The sequence below is a fragment of the Zonotrichia leucophrys genome, chromosome 2, assembly GCF_028769735.1.
Source record: "Zonotrichia leucophrys gambelii isolate GWCS_2022_RI chromosome 2, RI_Zleu_2.0, whole genome shotgun sequence".
Lineage (NCBI taxonomy): Eukaryota > Metazoa > Chordata > Aves > Passeriformes > Passerellidae > Zonotrichia > Zonotrichia leucophrys.
The window spans coordinates 116,245,619-116,263,016 of NC_088171.1; the positions used below are offsets into that span (position 1 = coordinate 116,245,619).

General features: G+C 40.5%; 1 protein-coding gene across 1 annotated transcript in view; it reads right to left on the bottom strand.

Annotated features, from left to right (window-relative positions):
• CA8 (carbonic anhydrase 8) overlaps nt 1–15,720 on the bottom strand; it is a 49,262-nt gene extending 33,542 nt beyond the window's left edge. Inside the window, exons 1-3 of the mRNA XM_064706136.1 lie at nt 15,565–15,720; nt 15,090–15,281; nt 11,285–11,409 (exon numbers count right to left, since the gene is read on the bottom strand). Of these exons, the coding sequence (XP_064562206.1) occupies nt 11,285–11,409; nt 15,090–15,281; nt 15,565–15,643 (396 nt within the window). The 5' untranslated portion in view covers nt 15,644–15,720. The remainder of the gene's footprint in view (nt 1–11,284; nt 11,410–15,089; nt 15,282–15,564) is intronic.
• Nucleotides 15,721–17,398: the final 1,678 nt, after the last annotated feature.

The following is a 17,398-nucleotide window of genomic DNA, read 5'->3' on the forward strand; positions in this document are numbered from 1 at the left end:
ATATGACCAGGGCACACAGCTTCTAGAAAAGTGATTAAAAACCCAGAAAGTTAGTTATTAACAGCCTGAAGGAGAGTTTAGGAAAATAAAGTTAATGGAACTGATACAGAGACTGTTTGAAAATGTCTTAGGAGAAGCAGGAGTACATGTACATACTTCATGCCACAAAACAAAGAAACAAATACCCATAAAGTCTTCATAGTTAAACATTATAGTTTGGTCAACATAAACATGCTTCCTTCGAAAACGCAAATGCAAATAGAAGCAAATTAGTAGATCATGACTCTGGGCAAAGAAGAAGAGGATGAGAATGTTGTTAGGTTATAAATTAGTGCACTTGGTTTATGCTTCCATACTTGAATTTTTCAAGGCTTCTAGAGTGGATATGTGCCAAAATGCCACTAAATTTCAGTATCATTTAAATGTTCTTTAAAATTCCATACATGAATCATTGTAATGATAAAATTACAATTAAAGGGAATTCTTTGCCTATCTTTGAAAGCAACACGAAGTTCACCACTAAGAGACATAACTGAAAGCAGTTCCAATGAATACAGATGACAACACTGTTAGCATTAAAAATCTCCTGATTAATATAATGTAGGAGAAGAAAAAGCACAGTTTCTGCTCAACTTCTGCTTGTTATAATTTATTGAAAGTGTTAAAGATCGAGCAGATCTAGTCTGCGCTTTAATCGTCAGGCTCCAAGTGTGTTCAGAACAAGATGACATTCCCTGAACAAAGAAGTCTGTAATCTAAGATCAGAGAAATTAGGTGCACGTAAATCAAGATGGAGCAGAGCACAAAGTATCCTGGAGATACTGTTCAAACCACTTCACAATTACAGAGTGAGAGACTACATGTTTCAGGTCAAAAGCTAAATTCACAGCTAAAACATGCTGAACGTATGCTTGACTGGAACACCATGGCAGTCCAGAACCTTTGCTGACTGGTGCTCTCCTCTCCATGAACATCTTTGAAAGAAGAATAGCTGTAAAAAAGCTTATTTTTGTTGAATCATAAAATCAAGGACTGCAAAGACACCTTTCAAAATCTATTCTCTTTCCAAACAAGACAGCCTAGTGAAAGCAGTAGTCTAAGCACCTGTGTGGCATACCTTCAGATGTGCCACAAAAAAGGTAACAAATCCTGGGACTATTGAATTATTTGCAGCATCTCAGGAAACACTGTAGCAGTTTCTTTTGGCAAACTCACTACAGAAGTATCTACATAACAGAATAATAAAAACATTGCAACATCTAATATTAAACAGGAACCTGTTTCCTTTGAAAAGTCTAATCACATGCAGCATCCTCATTTCATTTCACACAAAGAACTATTGGTTCATTTAAAAAATGAAATTAACAGCAGGAAGTACTGATGTACATGGAAAAACTCAAAACACGACAGCTACAAAGAGTAAGCGAAAAAGAAAAGCAATGGGAACCATAAAAATCCAACCAGCACTCTTCTTTCTGTTCTGGGAAAAGAAGCCAGAAGGTCTAAAAAAGTGGGAGGAAAAAAAAGGAATTTTCATGGTTAATGCAACTGCAACATAGATGTTTTTACCTATGTCCTTGTTTGCCCACAGGAGTCACTGACACATAATATTAGCTTGCCTGTTTCTTAGGAAAATCACTGGCAAAAACATCATACGGTTTCAGGGAAACTGAGGATACATAATTTGTCATCTGTATGTATTTTTTTCTTCATGTTTGAAATCACAAGCACGGCTTATGTGTACTGGCATTCACAAGAGATTAAAAGAAAACAGGAATTAATCAAAATTAACTTTTTTTAACTGTAATGTAAGTATACAGGCTAAAAAAAGGAGTGAAAAAGTCATGAAAGGACTGAAAATGTCCCTGTCTCTATGCTGCCAACTTTCAATATCAACCTAATGGTAAGAAACCAAACAGCTACACAGTAATTACTGTCAGATTCATGGGTCAGACTCTTCACTGTGCCAAGTTTCTGCTCAGTGTGCAAAGCAAGGAACACCACAGAGCAGCTTATTGTTCCCTACTATGTTTGGCCCCAGCAAACATGCAGGCTGAAGTGCCCTGGGTCTGCCTTTACCTATGCTAACAGAAACAAATATACTTTCAAGCCTTTCTTTTTCCTTCCTTTGAAATATGAAAGCCAGGAAGGAAAAAAACACGGGTTTTACTGCAAGATTCTCCAGCCTACCTTCACTCTGGGTTCTTACCAGTCTGGAAGGGTGCATGTGCATGTCTGCATGTGCTTTTATAGCTCCACAGTTAGACAGGGTGAAGCTTGGAAAAAAGACTGGACCTTGATGGACAGTTGATTACATTACAGACTAGCAATATCAAGAAGACAGAAAACACAAAAAGTTATAGGTTAAGCATTTAATTCTGGAAGTGTTATTTATATGACTAAGCATTTAATAAAAGCACATTCAGTTCCAAAGTGTTGTCTGCAATCTATTGTCTTGGATTTAAAACCAGACTGTTCATATGTGGAAGGTTTTAAATCACCAATTTAATTTTCAGTGGTAGATTCTCTCATGAAGGCAGAATGGAAAACCCTCCTTCCCTGTTAATTTGCCACGTTTTGTTAATAACTGATTTGTATCCCACAGTTCTCTGTGTTTCAAAGGTAATGGTCTGTCTTAAGATATGAGAATCTGCAGCTGCATATTATCTTCTTAAGTCATAAGCTTGACTGTTATCCAGGGAGCAGTTGTTCTTCCATAATACACTCCACTAGGAAACTCAGGCAGGTTTTTGTTTTCCTGTAATGTTGGCTAAGCTTCCTTTAAAATAATAAACTTTGTTATGCTTCTCCAACAGTTTTCTCTTGAATTTCAAGTTTGAAAATTGTGTAATAGCATGCTATAATTTTCTCTTCCATAGCTCCATGAACTCCATAAATTTTGCTACACTTTAGCTGCTTCCCCATTCAGCTCATTATGTGGCTTAATGCTGGGACAGTAAAAAGTGAGGAATTACTAGTATCTCATTAATAACAGTGTGGCCTATGGACTAGGGCATCCACAGATAGCCCTGTGGTTAAATTACTGAAACAGGATTTACAACCCAAGTTGGCTACTCCAACACTACAGTGTCTGAAACCCTTACTAGAATCCAAGCATCTACGAATCATAAGTCAGTTCTCCCCCACTTCTACAAAAGACATCATGTGTGACCATGGCAAAACAATTTAATCCCTTTGAATTTGTTTCCTACCAGTTCCTTGGCAATAGAACTCATCTCACTGATGTTTTAAGGATTATATTATTTGTGCTCATGATGTAACCAGGCACAACAGCAAATACTTCTGGAAGTCTCCTAAGGTTTTCAGAGGTTCATCGTTTACCTCTTGAGAGCCATGAATGCACCATTAGCACAAATAACACAAAATTTGGGGCTAGCATCAAAAAGCTATTACTTCTGATTTTTAGAGTATTTGCTTATGCATTGGGGCCTGTCTTGGAACTGGTCCTGACTCAAGCATGCAGCATGGAAGACAACAAAATAAGGAATCTCCTTTCCCCTTCTTCAACAAGTGATAAGTTTTAGATAGTAAAACAGTTAGGCCTTAGTGGTTAGGGCAAAGTGCCAAGGAAAACCAAACAGAAAAACCGAGGCAGCAGGAAACTGAAGCAAAATACATGCAGAGTGCCAGCAAGGATCATGGCAGAAATTAGAAAATTATGTACAACTGAAGGAAATCACAGCAAGGGCACACAGCCAAGAAAAAAGGCAAAGACCTGAGCAGCAATCTTGAGCTCCAAACTAAGTTTAAATCCTCTTCAGAAGTCCCATCTGCTAAGAGACTACAGAATGTCTTCTCCCACAGCAGCTCCATAAGTAGCCATTCTGTTAGAGCTGGGGAACAGTTTTCTATAAGGGTTGTCTGACAGCAGCCTCTATATCCATGAATCCAAGCACTGTCAGCAAGACACTTGTGTAAGAAAGTCAAGTTAAGGAGAAGGCAAAGCTGTAAATCTGCTCAAGCAATGGAAAAGAATTCCATATTTTTAAAAGTGTCAGAGGCTGTACTGTGGCCACCACAGACAGGGGATGCTAACAGCTCTTCTGTCCAAGGTTACACTCCTGCCTCCACAAGGATGCAGTGCCACCAAACAGGCTGCAACTGAACATCTCAACTTAGCCCAGCAGGGCTGCAAGAAAATTTGATGCAGGCAAAACACAAAGACTGCCTGCGGCTTCTGGCAGAACTAAACTGAGACTAACAGACTGAGATTAGATGGAATGGGGAGCTCTCTCTTCAGCTGCTCCTCGTTTTCTTCTCATTCTCTTTTCCTTTACCCAGCTTTTCTCCCCGTGCAAATTTTTTTCCTGTTAGTTTGTCCTGTTCTGCTCAGTCATTTTTAGTTTGAACTATTTATTTCTTCAATGAATACTGAAATCCTCCATCCCAGTAGAAGTTATTAATCATAGATGATTGCAGTTGCCGCCTCAAAACTGGTTTAGGTGCATATGGGCTACAGAGCTTCTCCACACAAAACTCAAATGACTCTTAAAAAACAGACAAAAAGATAAAGAGGCTTCAATAAACACGAAAAATACCACTACTCTTTGACCTGGTGTCTGGCAGCTCATACATTTTCCACAACCCAATAAATATATTGTAGATTTTGCACAAAAGGGTAGCATATTTTGCTGCCTCTAAAGTTGTGTACCTTTTTCCACAGGGCTTAACTTAATTTTTTTTCAGGTGTTACACAAGATAAAAGCACATTTGTGCAAGTACATCAGCCTATTTTTGCACCTGTTTTCAGGAATTCACATTAGAAAGCACACAGGTACATTCCTGAAAAATTTAAACTATATGTGAGTCAGCAAAGCAAGGGCCAGTTGAAGCCCATATTGGCAAATTACCCAAAACCAAAGTATACTCCAGAGACTGCATGTGCCTACTTAGGTCAAATTAACCCTCAACAACAATAAAAACCTAACACTGAAAGAACTTAAAGCACTAGCAATCTCAGGAGTCATAAGCTGCTCATGTGTGCTTTTACAATGATGGTAATTTTTTCTTTATCTCGTTGCTGTTTCATGTTTCCCTGTACATTGGGAGGAGACCAAGACCTCACAGCATCGTCCACCACAAAAAATCCAAAGAGAAGTCACATCAATTAGGGGATTGCAGAATGTATGATACATATCAAAAAGCAGAAAAATACTTAAACACCTGCACATTTGGGACTAGAATTCCACATAACATAATTCACTGACAGTTCTGGAATTTCTCCTAGGACCAATTTTGCCCATGGAGTGCTGTGGAAATCTAAGTATTACTGATACAGTTCCTAAATGGCACCTACACAACATGTAAAAAATTTCTTTTGTAGAAATCACTGAGATTTAGAAAACAAAACTGAAAACATCTGTTTAAATATTGGCACAATTTTCCTGTATTTTTTCCACAATTCTATCCTCAAAAATTAGATACTGTCCAATGAAAATATCTACTTTAAACAATTACTAGTCTTACTCATAACCTGACAAGGATATCAGCTATTACACAAATGTCATCATTTCCTTATAAGGCACACTGTGTTTAATCACAGCTAAGAGTGTTCACCTGCAATCATTCCAAAATTTAGAAGAGAATCCAAGACTATTAGTAACAAGTTAATATTCCACCAGAAAACTTGGACCGTGTCTGAGCAGAGGTCCAGACCTCAGCATGATGCTACATAAACTCTTCTGGAATCTGTTCTTTTTGCCTCCTGTTAAATTCGTAGATATCCTTTGTTCAAAGGTCTTGTGCTGCCAGTATGAGTGGAATTAATTATTTTTTTCACAAGCAGGTAATCAATGCAACCAACTAAGGCAACAGGATTTACTCCTTGGTTTATCTTTTAAAGTTTATTACTTGGATCATAGTCGTAATAAAGAAACTACTGTCATCATGGTTTGAATTCTGCTTGCCATTCATACCTACCCAGTCCTTCTGCAGCTTGTCAGTCTCTAAATAAAGAGGGAGAGACACACTAGCAAGCACACTGTTTCCCAGGCCTTCTATTAAAATTAAAAATACTCTGGTTTATTTTTTAGTCCAGATAAGGTAATAGGAAAATGATTAAAAGAGACAGCAAGGTCAAATAGCCTTGGCAAAGAATATTACAAGTTGGCAAAAAATAAATTTCTGTGTTGAAAGCATGATACTTTGTCTCCAGAAATGCCAGAAAGAGTATGCACTGTGTGCAGATATCTGATTTCAGAGCTAGGCACAGAGAAAATCCCACAGTGAAGACAGCAAAGACTTTAATAGGTAAGTGTAATGCTAACAGCCTCACCTGAAGCCCTAAAGCTTTAACTGTGTTAGATGAGTACTTCAGGCACCATTTCTTGTTAACAAAGGAAAGCATCATGGTTTAAATCAAATCGAGGGTAAGATATGTGTTTTGCACTGTTACCTTCATTGCAGCAGGTACTTCAGTTACTCTGGAAGGGTCTACAGAATTAATTATTTGCATTTTGTTACCCAACAGACAGGAATAGTTTTTATTCCTGTCCAGAACTGATTTTGGTCCTTGCAGCAACTGTATTTTCTTCTGTTCTACTCAAAAAATGTAGGACGGACAATAATAGTTTTTAATCTTCCTGCACACCTTGGAAACATTTTTTAAATTATTTTCTGCCAACCCACTTCTACTGAGAGCTTTCACATGGTTCGCAGCTAATGTAATCCTACATTTTAAAGAGGATGGATTACAGGGAATTATCCTAGTTATATTGCAAGTGATGAAAGGAACCTTTTTATTTTCCCTGATACAGTTTTATTTCACAACAGGAACCTGGAAACAACTGTGCCTTTATGGTCAGTTTGTGCCTTTGGTCACACCACCATTTGGCTAACTAAGAGGAAGAGACAACTTTCAGGCCCCCTTATATTTTTCCCTGTTTCCCTTCATTTCAGAAGTAGTGAAAACATTTTTTTCCCCATAAACCTGCATTGATGTTATCATGTGATTTACTTTCCTCTGCTGGATTTAATTTCTTTTTTGACTGTAAATTCATTCAGCCTGGCACTATATTATGCTGTGTTTATACAGAGATCAGATACAATGGGAACTCATTTTTAGCTGTTCCCATTTCACTTTGTTAACAAAAAATAAATAGCAGCAATTTACAATTCCTGTCCTCTTCTATCTCCCTGTTATACATCAGAGGTAAGGGAAAAAGTCAGTTTCATTAGTTTGCTTTTCCTCCTTCCCCAACCCACACTCTTGGCATCAAGGAGAGGAATAAAGATGCCAAATAGTTCCTTTCCTTCCTACACGTCTATCAGCTTCAGGTAAATCACATGTGTAAATGTGGATTTCACTGCTTTGTGGAAATTTGTACTGTAAGGCACAGATATTTGGTATCCTGTTCCATTTGCTAGCATGAAACAGTCTCTCAGTGTTAGGACCCTTATTAAACATGTAGCATATGTCATGGCAACACATCTTTGGCAAAAAGGCAAAGTAGCACTCTTTTACATGAAGTAGAAGTAGTTGGTGAGAAGAATTTCTAGAGAAAGTTGCACAAATGTTTCCTTCTGATTCTTGCCCAAAGGGCAAGAGCAGTCTTCATGCTCTTTTTTTCATGAAAAAAGGGAGGAGTATTGGTACATGCAACCTCTGCTCTTCCTTGGTTTAAGAGGCATTACCATATTTACTTTTGAGAAATATTTTTGTTTTGTTCTGCTTTCCTGACTTATTGCAAACACAGATTTTTCAGCGAAAATGAAAACACTGTCAAATCACTGTCTACATTCTGGTTTCTTCAGTCAAGGAAGGCGGAAAACACATCTTCACTGAACCTTATATAAGAATATAACAAAAAAAGAACTCAGCATCCAAGCCACATGAGCAACATTTTTGGACAATATGTATTAGCTCAAGAAGCTGTTCCAGAGGTTACACAAGCTTTGTAATCTACCCAACTTCACCATGAAACTATATATCCTAACTACATGCAAAGGCCCTGGCTGTGTAGTAAGAAGTAATGGATTTTTGCACTGAGAAACATGGGATATTACCCAACTAATACAGGATATTGCCTAACTTCTTTTATAGAAATTATGGTACCAAAGATGAGGAGACTAAGGAAGTAATTGAAGATTAGCCTTCCAAATTTGAAAAATTACACTCTTTTTTAAAATCTTTTACAAAGGTCATTACATGGTAATCTGAAGCTGTTTCACAACTATTGTGTCCCATGTAATAAAATAAAGCTGTATACACTTCAGCCCTAAAAAAACCCAGACTACTACTCCAGTCAATACTTAGTCTCATATAGGCATCTCCGATCTCGTCAAATTAAAGCTGATTTTTTTTAGAACTGCTCAGTTCAGGTTTTAAAATACAGTAGTAGAGTGCATAATCTAGGCCAACCTGTTGTGTTGTTAATGTAGCCACTTAAACCAAGCACTTCCATTTTCATATTACCTCTGATGTCCTTGTTTTCCTCTCACAAAGAGAAGAGAATCCCTATCATTTTCCATGGAAATAATTTCTAGTTCCTTAGGAAGATGATCTACTAGATTACTCACACTAGAAAAAGACCCAAACTCATGCACTTGGTGTGCAACATATTCCTAGGCAGGCACTGATGCACTGTGCCAGCTTAAGCAACTGCCAGCTTATTTTGTACAAAAGCATAAACCACAGCAGATTGCTTGGATGTAGCCAAAATAGGCATCAATTGCTGCTTGTGCTCAGTAACCAGCAAACTCAGTTCAGCTGATCAGAGCATGGTACTTATAACACCAAGATTGTGGGATCAATCCCCACATGGGCCATTTACTAAAGAGCTGGACGGGATGATCCATGCGGGCCCCTTCCAAGACAGGATATTCTGTCAATCTGTGAAACCCAGTGGAAATCAAGACAAATATACATTCAGAATTTAATGATTTCCAACAACTGTATAAACCAATGCCAATGTGAAAAGCTAAGAAAATAAGATTTCCTGGTCCATGATCAAAGCTACTGAGCTATTGTTAAAAAAAAAAAAAGACAAGGCTATGCCTGGAATGCAAACAGCAAATCTTCCATTCTGAAGTCCCAAGTGTGCTACCTAAACATTACAGTGGCCACAAGCACCCATTTTATTATTGCTCAAGTATAATATTTGACTTGGACAATTTGAGAGGGAATTAATATAACAGCTCTTTGTGCATATAGCAGAAGGAAATGCAGCTCATCTGTCAAAAAAACCTGCTCTGTACTTTCTTGCACCTTAAGGCAGAAAATGATGAACTGACCATCTTCTCCCATAAGAAGTTTATCTGTTTCCAAAATGAAACATTCACACTGTACTTAAAGGGTATTAGGGGTCAGACTTTTTTCTGCTAGAGAATTTCTGCATCAGTAATTATTTCTTGGAAGTTAGAGTTTAATTGAAAGCTGCTTAGATGCAGGAAACAGAAAAACAGTGGCTTGCTCACCTCCAGGTGATGTTCTTCAACTGTGCCAGAACTCTGTTTGTGCAGCTGCTGCACTGCTTTTAAAGTAGGTGAAGAATGAAATCCCTTCATGACTTATTAAGTTTGTTATTTTGTATCTCTGGGTCAAGCATATTTTCTCTGGATTGATCTGGAGTAGATAATTTTAGGTTTTCTGCAGATTATCGATAGACTGTTCCCACATACCACCAAGACTGTTTGCAAGTGATCTTTAATTAACAAAGAGACAGGAAATCCTAATAGATTCCCAAGAACAGCTCTCAGCACAGTTCATATGAGTATTTCTCAATCACCACAACACTGGACCAGCCTTGAAGAAAAGCACTAAGCAGAGCCATTTCATAATGAATTGGCTGCTTCCTGCCTCAGGGGAACACTGCAGTATCCTGAAGGTCTTACTGCCCATATAAATCACATTGGATCTATTGTGCCAGGTAATCAGGATGCAGAAGTCATTGCCTTGTTTTCCCTTTGGTTGATGAGTCTTATCCATTCAAACAATTTTGCATTTCCAAGACCTGCCTGGAATCAACCTGCAGAGGAGACCTCCACGTAGATGTGGTACTTAGGGACGTGGTTTAGGGGAGGACTTTGGCAGTACTGATTTATGACTGGACTTGTTGATCATAAAGGCCTTCTCCAACATAAGTGATTCTATGATCTGACTCAATTCAAAATGAAAACTCCAAATGACTAAGTTTATATATGGCAGGTTGTGATAGACCAGTGCAACATAGCAAAAGGCAGAGACCAGAACCTGACCCACAACTCTTGAAGAAATATTTGAACAACCCTAAAAACTAGATGGATGATGTAAGTTCAAAGGATTTTTACACTTATTTCTGCAGTAGGTCCTTCAATATTCTTTAATATCTTAACATTCTTTTCCATAAGACAGTTCTATTCCAGTAGCCAGGCACTCATGAACACTACAATAATAAATTTCCTAGCACTGAGCACAGTGAATAAAAGAAACAGTTTCAGACTCATGAGGGATTATGATAGATAAATAAGGCAAAAATAAATAAAGAATTCCATAAAACCTTGAGTTTCTTTAAAACAAATAGTGCACAACAAATGAAATAAAATATAAAAGATACAAAACTGAAGTCACCAAACATCAGGGATGGTATATTTTAAAAGTAGTCTTGCAGCCCAGGGGCTAAGGAATACTCCAAGCCATTCCTTGACAGATGTAAGCAATGGTACAGTGGGAAGTGAAAACAAACCACTGCTGAAGGGCAGGAGAAACAGGACCAAGCATTTTGTGTTGCCTATGACACGAACCCCATGAGGAGCTGAATTTTTTAAGACTGCATTATCACTTTGCTTTTATTTCAAAATCATGTATGTTTTCAGATCTTGGAGAACATACAGAGGACTATCACATAATCTTCAATTTTCAAGTATGTAAAGCTGTTTCAAAAACAAATTGCTCTACACTTACTCCAAATCAACCTCAATTGTTATTACTCACCATGGAAATATTTCCAGTGGCTAGTTCTCCCCATCTATAGCTATTAGTCAAGGTGACACAGGAAGTGTTGAAATGGCAGATCTTGTTAGAACACTAATAAGAAAGAAGTTAATAATTCTGCAAGTTAACTTTACGACCAATTAATCATACAGTGTGATGAGTGCTGGAGGCATTCTATTCCAGATGCATATCCTAATTTACCTGCACTAAAGCACACCCCAGGAAGACAGCTTTGTGGTTGAAATATAAAGCATGCAGAGCTAAAAGAAGTCGCTTTCGGGCTACCAAGAATTCAGGCAATGAAATAAAATCTGTTGCATTTCACAGGTGTTATACAATGCAGAGCACTCTTACCTCCATGGGAAAGGCCTTAAAATTAACTGTGTGCTCAGAACCACGCTGGTTTTCTCTCCCCCAGTGAAACCGAACATCGTGCAGTTCAAACTCGTGTCCCCGAGGTAATGGCCCCCCTATTAACACTGGGAAAGAAGATAAGTGGTAAAGAACTTGCCTTTCAAAGCAGACAAGCCACTGAATATATTCTCCAAATACAACAAGGAGTCTGTGGCAATCCTCTATATTATTATATATAGAAGTGGCACCAGAGAGGAGAACAGTCAAGTTGACAGACTTGTCACCTTTACTTCTGAAGAACCTTGCAGGTACAGAACATGAATTGAGGCAGTTATGAAAAACAGTAAAACTGCTGTCATACTGAACTCTTTGTTTTATGATGCAGAACTCCAAATAAAAGCATTGTACCTCTACCAGTCAGAAGAGGGAATGTTTATTTGTCTTATCAAGACATTAACTGTGCGCTCCAAACAGATGGCAGAGGTTCTGAACTGAACTGGGAAGTAACCTCCAAGTTGTCCAAATGTTTAATTTTCATCACCTATATTTACTATGGGTCAGAAAAATGGACAGAAAAATTTAGATAGCAAATATTTTGCTGGGTAAAGGCGCTCACTCATATACCACCTGCCAGGCTTCTGACATACTGAACACCTCCACACCAAAATATACTCAAACCTACACACTGGAGCAAAACCAGCATACCTCATTTACTTAAAAACAGCTTCTAGGAAGCCATGGGTTTTTCTTAATTCAGTTTTTTAAACATCTGGAATTTCTTAAAAGCGTCTGTCCACAATCACAACACATGCACAAAAAAATGTATACAGCTGCTCAGTACTTTGGCACTAATAGAGACTTCCACCAGAAGTAGTAAAAGCAAGCAATTGTGAGGCCCAACCTGCTATGGAATTAATCAATGGAAACATTTTGCCCAGGGATTTCTGAATCTGCTTTAGATCAAATATTACACCACAAGCTGGAGGTAACTTCCCACTAAAATCATTGAATATTGGCTTCTAGGCAGGGCTGAGTTTTCTTTAAGGGCATTCACAGTCTTCCCCAGAACCCATTAAATTCTAGCTTACATTTCATAGCCTTGAAATTAATCTTTTACAATCTCTGATAATTGATAAGGATTATTTAACTGCATGAAATATAGCCTTAGGGAATTAGTTCCATAATATATAGCTATTTTGACACACAAACTATACCATCTGAGCTTGAAGCATAAGACGTGGTGTAATACTAAAACATAAGTTAGCAACTGAATCATATTACAATTGTACAAACACAAAACCAAAGGTATGAAACTGTAAAAAAATGAAAGAAAACAGATCAATTATGTTTTTCCCAAGCTGGAGGAAAAAAAAGTCAGATATTCCAGTTAATGCTCCTTTAATAATTCTTCACAACTTATCTAACAGCTATTTCTAAAATGAAATGTCCTAAATATAGTTAGAGATTCAGATTTGCTCCTTAACCTTGCTTTATCTATATTCTGTCTATAGCTATATCCCCTAGAGGGAAAATCTACAAATCCAGTGAACACTCGAGGAAACAACCAATTGAAGTATTTAAGAAATCTGGACAAACAAAAAGAATAATGATACTCAATTAGTGCTTAATTAGGACAATGTAATCATCATCATCATCTCAATTAGGAAAATTGAGTATTTTTTCTGTTTTAAAACATTGCTCTGAGAAAAACTGTAACTAGAACAAATGTTCTCTATATTATGTAGTTCAGGATCTCGAAGAGCTTCGAAGAGTTTATTTCCAAGGCTTCAGTTAAAAGATGGATCCCATGATAAAACTATTTCATATTTGGTCATGGTTCTTCCATCTAACGCACAACACATATTCCACTATCAAAATGAAAGCAGCTGTGAAAATGTTTGCAATTAAATAATAAGAAAGATTTGGGAACTCCATATGGACTGCGTGTCTTGAATTTAAGGATAAAAACATTCACAAGTAATGACAAATTTATTTTTAATATGTATCTTACTCAGTTTACTTTTTTCCACAAAGAACTTTTTCTTTGCTAACATTACAGCAGATGAGGATCTCTTGCACATTAATTGGACAGAGCTTCAAAAGTATCCAGTGCTCAATAGTTCTCAACAAAATAATTGGCCAAATGGATTTGTCATCAGAGATCTCCTGTGAGGAAAAGAAACTGCAGGAGTTTCTGCAATCCCTGAAAAATGGCCAGTATGCTAGGCCAGGTTCAATCACAACTTATTAACGCTTTTCTCCTCTTGGTAGGTTTAATAAATGTTGTCCTCTCCCTCCCAAATTATTGCCAGTTTACAAAGGGAAAATGGCAAATTACGTAATATTAAATTTAAGAAAAAGCTGAAACTAAACCAAGAGTTCCTAAATCATAAATCCATACTTCAGTCATAAACTTTTTCTCTATTTCACATTTTCTTATAATTCAAGACTCATCTGTCTGGCATCACATTGCATTCAAGTGTAAAAGAAGTCTTTCCTTTTTTCTAATTCTCTTAATGGTTTTGCAAAGGCATTCAGGTGTGTTGGTTCCATCTTATTAATCACCACTAAGTTAGGAACTGCCCTTGGGAAAGGTAGCATGGAAGGACTTGCATTTTGGCATATGAATTATGAGGTCACTTGTGGTCACTCTTATTTCCTCCACAGGAGAATTCAAGAATTCCTGATCCTTCAGGGACAACCTTACCCCTTGGGAAAAGAGCTCTGCTTCTGATGAAGGCAGTAAAACTGACTGGAAGTAAAACATTTTTATTGCAAATCTGCAAAATTCCATTGAAAGAAACATTCTGTGCTGCAAAAACACATCAAAATATCATAGAAATGAAATTATAAATCAAAGCATCATTATTAAGATGATTATTATTATTAACCCTTCCTTTTTAAAAAACTGTGTAAAACTGAACTGACTCCCTCACTTAGCACAGCTGCAGTTCCCAATACTACTGAGTTCTCAGAAGGAAACAGAAGTTGGAATGTCTCATGGTTTGACAATATCCAGCTGTTTAAATGCCCCCAAAGGGCTGTTACTAGCTAAGACTGGTTGGAATAACATGGAGGCTCTTCCAAAAACATGGCAAGAACTACTGCAGTGCTGGAAAGCAAAGTGGACTTTTTTTCCTCCCTACTTTCTTGCCTCCTTCATTCAGAACAGTTTACCCAGACAAAAGGTATGGATAAGATATTGCAGCTTCACTTTTGTTGGAATTATTATTTTCATCTAAATCGGATTTGATGAGTGACACCAAAAATGTCGTCCTTTAGGAAATGAGGACTGCCTCCTACTTGGTCCTCATCAATATCGTGAGTACATATGACTGGTGTATCTATCTTAAGCTGTCCAATTCTGTAGGTAGCATTCAGAATCCACTCAAGTTAATGGGAGAAAGCACTTTTAACTTACATGGTCTTTGAACCATGAACAAATCTTGCCAGCTGTACAGAACAGTTTGGCACTACACTGTTTCAGCAATATTCTGAGTGCAGACAGCTGTTAATGCCAGTGGATTGGATACCATCACCACAAGAGGAAGTTTTGGATATGCTTTGAAGCAATCTCACTGACCATCCAGCCTGGCATCAAAATCTGCAACTCCCATTGCAACACTTGCTCCTCTTCCTACCAAAGTCAACAGCAACACTCTCACCGGGCATAGTCCATGCGGAATGGGCACAACTGCTCCCAGCTGGGGAAGGCTGCTTTTCCTACACTCCGGGACACGAGTGCAGTGACTCTTCAGGCAACACAAGCTTTAGCCGGGAAAATCAAGGTCATGTTTCAGCATACCTGATTTTGACTTCAGGGCAATCTGAATGGAATGCCCGTCGTTGATCACTTCGCAGTCACGACACACCACGTAGTTCGGTGACAAACGCACTTCCAGGAGCGACGGGTCGTATTTAGCTTCTCTTGAGTTCAAGTTAATGGGCGACTGGTACTCCCCGTTAGCATCGGGGAAAATCAGTCCCCACTCCACTCCTGAGGCACAAGGGAAAAGCGGTCAGGGGGACCCGGCACGCCGCGCTGCGGGTCACACAGGCGCTGTCCCCGGCCGGGAAGGGCTGCTCGGCCGGAGCCCGCGGCTCCGCGCTGCCCTGCCGCCGGCGGGGATGGACGGGACGGCGCTTCCCCGCTCCCAGCGCCTCGGGACGGCCGGGAGCGAACCCCGCCGTGCCCCGGCCACTGAAATCCCCACACCGCCTCCTCTTCCCCCGCCAGCGGACAAAGTTTCTCCCCGGCGGAGTCGCCGCCCGCGCCTCACCTTCCTCGTAGCCCCACTCGGGAGGCTCCTCCCGGCGCGGCAGGGGCTCGGCGCCCTCGATGAGGCTCCTGTCAGCCATGGGCGGGCGGCGCGGAGTGCGAGCGTGTGCGGGGCGAGCCGGGCTGGCGGCGCTCGGCTCCGCGCCCGGACCTCCCCCCGCCCTCCGCCCTCCGCCCCCGCCCGCGGGCGGCGGCAGCGCCGGGGCCGGGCCGGGCCGGGCCGGGCAGCGCCGGGAGCCGCTCGCTGTCCCGCGCACGGCGCCGCACGGAGAGGCAGCGGTGGGTGAGGCGGCAGCGGGCGTGCCCGGCGGGACGCTGCTCCTGAGCCTCCCTGCGCCCTCCTCGCCGTGCCCCGCAGGCCGCTCCCCTAGCCCGGCTGGGTGCGCGTCTCCACAGCTCCCGCTGCCCCTCCAGCCGGGCACAGGCGCGCTGAGCACCCGGGACACCCAGGGAGAGCGGCTTTAACAAGGCGAGGGGCAGAGCCCGGCCGCTGGGGAGCAACAATCCAGAAGGGGCGACTACCGACCGGAATGCAGTTTGGCATTGGGTGCATGGGTCCCACCCACTGTGGCTCCTGGTGGGCATCAGGTCAGACACGAGCGAGCAGTGTGCCCTTGATGCAGAGAAGGTGAACGATGCCTTGGGTTGCATTAGGCAAAGCAATTCCGACAAGTCGAGGGAGGTCATCCTGCCCCTCTGCTCAGCACTGGTGAGGACACAGCTGGGGTGCTGGGTTCAGAACTGGGCTGCTCCAGTACAGACAGACATGAACATGCTGGAGAGAATCCAACAAATGGTCATGACCATGGTTAAGGTGCTGGATCGTCTCTCCTATGAGGAAAGGCTGAGAGAGCTGAGACTGTTCAGCTTAGAGAAGGGCAGGCTCAATGGGATCTCACGAATGTCTACAAATACCCAAAGGGAAAATGCAAAGATAGTGGAGCCAGGCTCTTTTCAGTGGGGCCCAGTCACAAGATCAGTGTTGATGGGCACAAATTGAAACATGGGAGGTTTTTTTTGAACAAGAGGGAACAATTTTTAATGTGAGAATGACAGCCCTGGCACAGGTTGCCCCAGGAGGTTGAGGAGTCTTCATCCATAAGCGGTATTAATGTGAACACAGTCCTTGTTGTGGGCAGCCCTGTTTGAACAGGTCATTTGGACAAGATGATGTCCAGAAGTTCCTTCCAACATCAGCCTTTCTGTGTTTACTCCTCACTACTGAGCACTATGTCCCTTCTGTGGAGGAATGGAAACCCTCAGTGAGGATAATGGAAGCCACTGAATAAGGAAGGGAGCCCACTTCTGCCCTTTCTGTCCTAAAGGAAGAAGTGTGGCATCAATTCCTACTGCAAATTATTGAAAGATTGAAGGTTTGAGGAAATTCTGTCCCCAAGATGAAGATGCCTCAGTTCAAGGTTATGAAAGGACTCTTCATTCTCCTTTGAAAACAGCCGTGTATGGAACTGGAGAATATTCATTCTGTCAGGGGAAAAAAGGACAGAAGGGACCTCTGTTATAGAGATCTCTTCTAGGCAGTGGCCCAAAAACTTGCATCAGTGACAGGAAGGGAAATGGGAATGTAGTACTGACAGTCTGCAATCCGTGACAGCAATCAGAACACGTAGCAGAGGCAGTCAAATAGCATTGCTAAAATGGTAAGAAGTCCCCTTTGCTTACCATCCTAGTCCACTTAAAATCAAAGACCAGACCTCCCTGAATTCTGGTATCCCAAGGTGATAGCATCTTGAGCCTGTGCTGTTGATCCACAAGGTTTGATCTCAGTGTGGAGCTCATTGTGCTTCAGTGATCCCCAACTCAGCAGCAGTACCTGT